We start from the raw sequence: 8669 nt of genomic DNA, 5'->3' as shown, positions 1-8669 counted from the left end.
CAACCTGCCTCTCTCACCTTTAATCACTCCACTTGTATTGTGCGACAGCTAATAACAGTCAATTGTACTAAAATGTTAGTGTTACAATAATTATTTAATCTATTTTAATTACGTATTATATAATAATATCAGCCATTGCTTAGAAATTAACATTACTCTCTCTATTTTACATAGTTTTCCGATGAGTGCTTTTATTTTGAAGCCCAAAACCGGAAGTGACGTTGACTCTACGTCCTGTTTTCTAAACGCATAGAATACGCTGCTAGTTTATAAGATTAATTTAGCTATTCACTACGAAGTTTAAAATGTCTAGAATAGAACTATTACGGTCGTTTTTCAACCAGAGATTAGCAGCTGCTGCCGAAGAGATATTCCGGGTCGTGGAGAAAACGATAGCCGAGTATCAGGACGAGATGTCCCGCTCGGAAGAGAGGAACAGCCGTCTACAGAAGCTGCTCGATATCACTATTAAACCAGAAATAAAGTTATATAGAGCAGGTTTGTGAATGATTTTCTAGGTATGTTTACATTGTTAGTAGGTAGATGTTCGTTAGCTTCTAGACGCCGTCGCCCCCTCAGTGGACCAGGGCCCTTATCCACAAAGCATCTCAGAGTAGGAGTATCTGATCTGGGATCCGTTTTCCCATTAGATTATATCGACAGATCCCAGATCAGCACTGCTGCTCTGAGATGCTTTCTGTAAATGTGCCCAGAGTTAATGTAGTGTTTCCCCGTTCATAGACGCTAATTAACTTCAGATCCCAGATCAGCAGTGCCTATTGATGAGTTTTGTTGTTCGGTCTGAACGAGAACAAACATAGCTTGGGATACGGTTTTGGAAACAAGGAACTTATCTTTTATATCAGAAATAAATACTTTTTCAAAAAGCATAAGGTTAAATAGAGTACCACAGTGTGAGTCATAATACCCATAAAACCTAGCAGTCAAAAAAAGGAAATGGTTCCAATTGTTTTTCCACAATGTTTCCCATAGTGGATTTTAGAAACATTTAAATTAAGGGCTGTGTTTCGTGTGACTTGCCTGTATCTACCCTACCAAATGAAACGCTAATTCGTTGCTAATGTGGCTATCATTAAGCACAAATGCCATGATGATCTGGATGAGACTGCCTAATCAAGGCAAAGGTAAACATTTCTGGATTTACTTTCTAATGTTTCTAATAAATTAAGGACATTTCTGTCAAGTGACAATTCTGTGAATTGTCTTGTGCAAGTATTAAATGGACACAATACCTGTTAGCAAAAGGTGTCAGCTAGAGATGACCTGCAGGGATTTGTCGTCTTCAATGGATGTCTACTCTGATGCTAACTAGCGTTTTAGAATGTGAGAGTAAATAGAGATGAATAAGTGGATAAAAGTCACCTTGTCCAAGAGCAATTTACCTGGTTATTAAAAGGTCACGCCAGGGTAAGGACACACGAAACACAGCCCTCATTTGATAAAAGTCACCTTGTCCGAGAGCGATTTACCTGGTTTATTAAAAGGTCACGCCAGGGTAAGGACATACGAAACACAGCCCTCATTTGATAAAAGTCACCTTGTCCGAGAGCGATTTACCTGGTTATTAAAAGGTCACGCCAGGGTAAGGACACACGAAGCACAGCCCTCATTTGATAAAAGTCACCTTGTCCGAGAGCGATTTACCTGGTTATTAAAAGGTCACGCCAGGGTAAGGACACACGAAACACAGCCCTCATTTGATAAAAGTCACCTTGTCCGAGAGCGATTTACCTGGTTATTAAAAGGTCACGCCAGGGTAAGGACATACGAAACACAGCCCTCATTTGATAAAAGTCACCTTGTCCGAGAGCGATTTACCTGGTTATTAAAAGGTCACGCCAGGGTAAGGACACACGAAACACAGCCCTCATTTGATAAAAGTCACCTTGTCCGAGAGCGATTTACCTGGTTATTAAAAGGTCACGCCAGGGTAAGGACACACGAAGCACAGCCCTCATTTGATAAAAGTCACCTTGTCCGAGAGCGATTTACCTGGTTATTAAAAGGTCACGCCAGGGTAAGGACATACGAAACACAGCCCTCATTTGATAAAAGTCACCTTGTCCGAGAGCGATTTACCTGGTTATTAAAAGGTCACGCCAGGGTAAGGACACACGAAGCACAGCCCTCATTTGATAAAAGTCACCTTGTCCGAGAGCGATTTACCTGGTTATTAAAAGGTCACGCCAGGGTAAGGACATACGAAACACAGCCCTTAATTGAATTGTTTCTAAAATCCCCTATGGGGGGAAATGATTGGAACCATTTCCCTGTTTAACCGCTAGGTTTTATGGGTATTATGACACCTCCACTGTGGAGCTCTATTACTATACACCTTTATAAGGTAAGTGTTCCCACACAGCCACATCTCCGTGTTACAACGGTGTTTACATAAAACAGAGGAGACCACCGGTGCTAATTGTCTATCTAGCTCAGAATGACTGTGTGTAACGGAACGCAGCCAGAAACATGTCCTTGAAAACTACTGCCACTAATAAAGCTGTTAAAACACTGGACAGTATATTCTGGATTTTGACGTGATGTGAAAGGGCTATGTATTTAGAACCATATCGATGGAGCGTTTGTCTGTTTTGTCTGCCAGAGCTTGTCTACTTCTGACAATAACCAGGTCCCTGGCCCTTAAGGAGTACTGGTAGGCTGACCTACACTCCTTTTAGAGTACATGGTTGGCTTAGTGCACTGGTTCCCTAACTGTTTATAGTCCTGTACCCTGTCAAACATTCAACCTCCAGCTGTACCCCCTCTAGCACCAGGGTCAGCTGTACCCCCTCTAGCACCAGGGTCAGCTGTACCCCCTCTAGCACCAGGGTCAGCTGTACCCCCTCTAGCACCAGGGTCAGCTGTACCCCCTCTAGCACCAGGGACAGCTGTACCCCCTCTAGCACCAGGGTCAGCGTACCCCCTCTAGCACCAGGGTCAGCGTACCCCCTCTAGCACCAGGGTCAGCTGTACCCCCTCTAGCACCAGGGTCATCTGTACCCCCTCTAGCACCAGGGTCAGCGTACCCCCTCTAGCACCAGGGTCAGCTGTACCCCCTCTAGCACCAGGGTCAGCGTACCCCCTCTAGCACCAGGGTCAGCTGTACCCCCTCTAGCACCAGGGTCAGCTGTACCCCCTCTAGCACCAGGGTCAGCTGTACCCCCTCTAGCACCAGGGTCAGCTGTACCCCCTCTAGCACCAGGGTCAGCTGTACCCCCTCTAGCACCAGGGTCAGCGTACCCCCTCTAGCACCAGGGTCAGCTGTACCCCCTCTAGCACCAGGGTCAGCTGTACCCCCTCTAGCACCAGGGTCAGTGTACCCCCTCTAGCACCAGGGTCAGCTGTACCCCCTCTAGCACCAGGGTCAGCGTACCCCCTCTAGCACCAGGGTCAGCTGTACCCCCTCTAGCACCAGGGTCAGCTGTACCCCCTCTAGCACCAGGGTCAGCTGTACCCCCTCTAGCACCAGGGTCAGAGCACTCTCAAATGTATTTTACCATCATTGTAAGCCTGCCACACACACACACACACACAATACGATACATTTATTACACATAAGAATGAGTGTGTTTATGTCACCACCCGGCTCGTGGGAAGTGACCAAGAGCTCTTATAGGACCAGGGCACAAATAATAATATAATAATAATCAATAATTTTGCTCTTTATTTAACCATCTTACATATGAAACCTTATTTGTTCATCAAATGGTGAATAACTCACGACAGGTTAATGTGCTTGAAAGGATGCACATAACTCTGCAATGTTGGGTTGCATTGGAGAGAGTGTCTGTCTGAAATCATTTTCCACACACAGTGGCCTGTATTTAGTTGTCATGCTAGTGAGGGCCGAGAATCCACTCTCACATAGGTACGTGGTTGCAAAGGGCATCAGTGTCTTAACAGCGCAATTTGCCAAGGCAGGATACTCTGAGCGCAGCCCTATTCAGATATCTGCCGGTGGCTTCTGATTAAATCCAATTTTCACAGAACTGCTTGTTGCAATTTTGATGAGGCTCTCTTGTTCAGTGGACTTGAGGCAGGGCATGAAAGGGATAACGAATCCAGTTTGTGTCATCTGTAACTCTGATGCTTCGCTATATCCCCTCACACTGTGTACAAGACAGTAGTTTTGGAATTACTTGTTGGTTATTACTGCATTGTCGGAACTAGAAGCACAAGCATTTCGCTACACTCGCATTAACATCTGCTAACCATGTGTATGTGACAAATAAAATTTGATTTGATTTGATATTACATTTGACATTGTCCGTTAGCTCGAGTTAATTTACACACAAAATCCTGCAGTGATGGAAAGATCTGTGTGTTGTTAATGCAGACAGAGAAGAGCTCCAACTTCTTAATCAGCCTCAGTTTTGTCCTGCACATTGAATATAGTTGCAGAGAGTCCCTGTAATCTCAGATTCAGATCATTCAGGGGAGAAAAAACATCACCCAGAAAGGCCAGTCGTGTGAGAAACTCGTCATCATCAAGCGGTCAGACAAGTGAAAATTATGGTCAGTAAACTTTAATCTCGTCTCTCAATAAAAAAATAAAAAACGTGCCAATACTTTCCCCGTTGATAATCAGCGCTCTTCTGTATGTTGTAAAACGGTTACATGGTCGCTGCCCATATCATTGCAAAGTGCAGAAAATATACGAGAGTTCAGGGGTCTTGCTTTAACAAAGTTAACCATTTTCACTGTGGTGTCCAAAACGTCTTTCAAGCTGTCAGGCGTTCCCTTGGCAGCAAGAGCCTCTCGGTGGATGCTACAGTGTACCCAAGAGCCTCCCGGTGGATGCTGCAGTGTACCCAAGAGCCTCTAGGTGGATGCTGCAGTGTACCCAAGAGCCTCTCGGTGGATGCTACAGTGTACCCAAGAGCCTCCCGGTGGATGCTGCAGTGTACCCAAGAGCCTCTAGGGGGATGCTGCAGTGTACCCAAGAGCCTCTCGGTGGATGCTGCAGTGTACCCAAGAGCCTCTCGGTGGATGCTACAGTGTACCCAAGAGCCTCTAGGTGGATGCTGCAGTGTACCCAAGAGCCTCTAGGTGGATGCTGCAGTGTACCCAAGAGCCTCTCGGTGGATGCTGCAGTGTACCCAAGAGCCTCTCGGGGGATGCTGCAGTATACCCAAGAGCCTCTAGGGGGATGCCGCAGTGTACCCAAGAGCCTCTAGGGGGATACTGCAGTCTACCCAGGTGGCGTCAGGTGCAACTGCTTGCAGGCGCGTTACCACTCCACTATGTCTCCCTGTCATGGCTTTTGCACCATCAGTACAGATGCCAACATGAGCAGCAGCTACGTTTGGCTCCATACAGACCGTTAGTGGAATTACCGCGAGAGAGTAACGATTAATGTGATTGGATGTTAATTACTTGACTAGGCTACCTGGTTAATGTGATTGGATGTTAATTACTTGGCTCGGCCACCTGATTGATGTGATTGGAGGTTAATAACTTGACTAGGCCACCTGGTTAATGTGATTGGATGTTAATTACTTGGCTCGGCCACCTGATTGATGTGATTGGAGGTTAATTACTTGGCTAGGCCACCTGGTTAATGTGATTGGAGGTTAATTACTTGGCTAGGCCACCTGGTTAATGTGATTGGAGGTTAATTACTTGGCTCGGCCACCTGGTTAATGTGATTGGAGGTTAATTACTTGGCTCGGCCACCTGGTTAATGTGATTGGAGGTTAATTACTTGGCTAGGCCACCTGGTTAATGTGATTGGATGTTAATTACTTGGCTAGGCCACCTGGTTAATGTGATTGGATGTTAATTACTTGGCTAGGCCACCTGGTTAATGTGATTGGATGTTAATTACTTGACTGGGCCACCTGGTTAATGTGATTGGATGTTAATTACTTGACTGGACCATCTGGTTAATGTGATTGGAGGTTAATTACTTGACTGGGCCACCTGTATTTGACATTTTGTTGTTATTTAGCTATTTTTGTCAGTGTAACGAGGCTACTTAGGCGAGAGAAGGAAAAAAAATTCACCCAAATGTAGAGCCCCGTTGGAAAATATAAATGGACTGTTTGAAAATGGGAATCACATTTTTATTTGGCGTACTTCCGTTTGGGAATACCTGGCCCAGTGTATGTTCTGATCTCTGTCTCTGCTTCCTTCCTTCCAGACACCCAGCTGCAGCAGCTCCCAGCCTGTGGAGAAGAAGTTCCCTCTGAGCAGGAGGAGTGGATCCACAGTCTGGGGCAGGAGGATTCACAGTCTGGGCCAGGAGGATCCACAGTCTGGAGCAGGAGGATCCACAGTCTGGGGCAGGAGGATCCACAGCCCGTACACATTAAAGAGGAACAACAGGAACTCTGGACCAGTCTGGGGGAAGGTCAGGAGTCTGACACCACAGAGTTCATATTCACTTCCGCTTGTGTGCAAAGTGACTGTAATCAGGATCCACCTCAGCCCTCACATCTCTACCAGACCCAGAGTACCAGCACCTCATATGAACAGTTGAAAAGAGGAACTACAGAGGACCGCCAACTATTAGAGACACCCAGTGCTTCTCAGCCCGTCTCTGCAGTGAAGTCGATCCATCCTAGTTCTCCCTCTAAGAGTCGCTGTAAGGTGTGTGGGAAAATGTTTCTCATGAAAAGCTATTTCTTTAAACATGTGAGAATGCACACCAAGATGAGAGAACGTGTCTGTGGGGTGTGTGGAAAACAGGTTGAGTTAGAGGCGATAAAAGATCACGTTCAAGCTCACATCGATGCTCAGTTTACTTGTCAGTTCTGCAGTAAGTGTTTCACTAAGAATAATGCTCTGAGGTTACACATGAGAATCCACACAGGGGAGAAACCCTACCGCTGTTCTGTCTGCGGCAGAGGGTTCGCAGGAGCAACCAATCTAACCAATCACATGAGGATCCACACAGGGTATAAACCCCACCGCTGTACTGAGTGTGGAAGGTGTTTCTCTGTCCTGGGTCATCTCCAGACACACATGAGGAGCCACACGGGGGAGAAACCCTACCGGTGTACTGTCTGTGGTAAAGGGTTTAGTGTGAGCTGCAATCTGACGCAGCACATGATGATACACACAGGGGAGAGACCTTACCACTGTCCTGACTGTCAGAAAGGATTCATCACCATGGTCCGGCTGAGGAGACATCAGATCGCCGTTCACGTGCAGGGAGAAATGTTCTTCTGTAATGAGCAACAGCTGTAAAAGCATGCAGGCCTTGAAACACACAGAGTACAGAGAGAGACAGCGATGACATGATGAGCCCTGACGTAAGAGACAGAGAGACAGCGATGACATGATGAGCCCTGACGTAAGACACAGAGAGACAGCGATGACATGATGAGCCCTGACGTAAGACACAGAGAGACAGCGATGACGTAAGACACAGAGAGACAGCGATGACATGATGAGCCCTGACGTAAGACACAGAGAGACAGCGATGACATGATGAGCCCTGACGTAAGACACAGAGAGACAGCGATGACATGATGAGCCCTGACGTAAGACACAGAGAGACAGCGATGACATGATGAGCCCTGACGTAAGACATAGAGACAGCGATGACATGATGAGCCCTGACGTAAGACACAGAGACAGCGATGACATGATGAGCCCTGACGTAAGACACAGAGAGACAGCGATGACATGATGAGCCCTGACGTAAGACACAGAGACAGAGACAGCGATGACATGATGAGCCCTGACGTAAGACACAGAGACAGAGAGACAGCGATGACATGATGAGCCCTGACGTAAGACACAGAGAGACAGCGATGACGTAAGACACACAGAGAGACTAGCTTCCACCTGTAAGAGGAGACTTCTTGGTGAATAAGACATGACTGAACTGCTGGACTTCAGATTTAACAGAGAAGTTGGTGGACCGTATCTTCTGAGCAACAGAAGTCCCTGATCATTAGTTAGAACAGTTGGTTCTCAGACTGTTTGGGGCCTGGGACCCCTTCTGTGTGAGTAAATTCATCAGGGACACCCTCATCAGAACACAACTAGAGTGAGATAGGAAATAGCATACAAGGAATTTTACTGTGACTTTGGCAGTGCATTGTGGGACAAACCAAGTCCCCGGGAAGGAACATTTTAAAAGGCATCACAGAAAGAAATGAGCAGTTTTCAAGCTAATTTCCATGTACTGTCATCTGTTGTTGAGAGTAAAACATATTGTTTATATACTGTCACCTGTATTGTCACATCTGCTTAATATTGCTAACCTTAAATCTACAATGATTGGGGATCTTTCACTATTCTACCTATTTGACTTTAACTTGAGAATAAAATGTGTTGTTTTAAATAGTGTAATCTGCTGTAATGTGTCATGTATATCTGCTTAATGTTGCTTTGGGGATGTGTCTCTATGTTGTGGTACATTGGGGAAGTTGGGAGAAACACGGTGACATCGTAACTCTTCCTGTGTTAAGTCCCTGATCCTGTGGTTAACCACGATCCATTCTGCCGCTCGTCTGGACAGAAAGAAAGGGCTCTAGAATGTTAACAATGGAAGCCTTGACAACAGCCCTAAATCACCCTCGGGAACATTCAGAGGACAGAGACCTCTTAGAGGAGTCGTTGGTGAGAGAGAGAGCTCTTAGAGGAGTCGTTGGTTAGAGAGAGCTCTTAGAGGAGTTGTTGGTGAGAGAGAGCTC

General features: G+C 46.1%; 1 protein-coding gene across 1 annotated transcript; it reads left to right on the top strand.

Moving 5' to 3' along the window:
• Window positions 1-205: 205 nt before the first annotated feature.
• LOC139394163 (zinc finger protein ZFP2-like) lies at window positions 206-8325 on the top strand. The gene is made up of 2 exons (XM_071142202.1): window positions 206-498; window positions 6164-8325. The coding sequence occupies exons 1-2, from the start codon at window positions 306-308 to the stop codon at window positions 7210-7212; spliced, it is 1242 nt and encodes a 413-aa protein (XP_070998303.1). The 5' UTR covers window positions 206-305; the 3' UTR covers window positions 7213-8325.
• Window positions 8326-8669: the final 344 nt, after the last annotated feature.

The sequence above is a fragment of the Oncorhynchus clarkii genome, unplaced genomic scaffold, assembly GCF_045791955.1.
Source record: "Oncorhynchus clarkii lewisi isolate Uvic-CL-2024 unplaced genomic scaffold, UVic_Ocla_1.0 unplaced_contig_2184_pilon_pilon, whole genome shotgun sequence".
NCBI lineage: Eukaryota > Metazoa > Chordata > Actinopteri > Salmoniformes > Salmonidae > Oncorhynchus > Oncorhynchus clarkii.
Note: the sequence above shows the minus strand (reverse complement) of the source record. Positions and strands in the feature narration are given on the sequence as shown.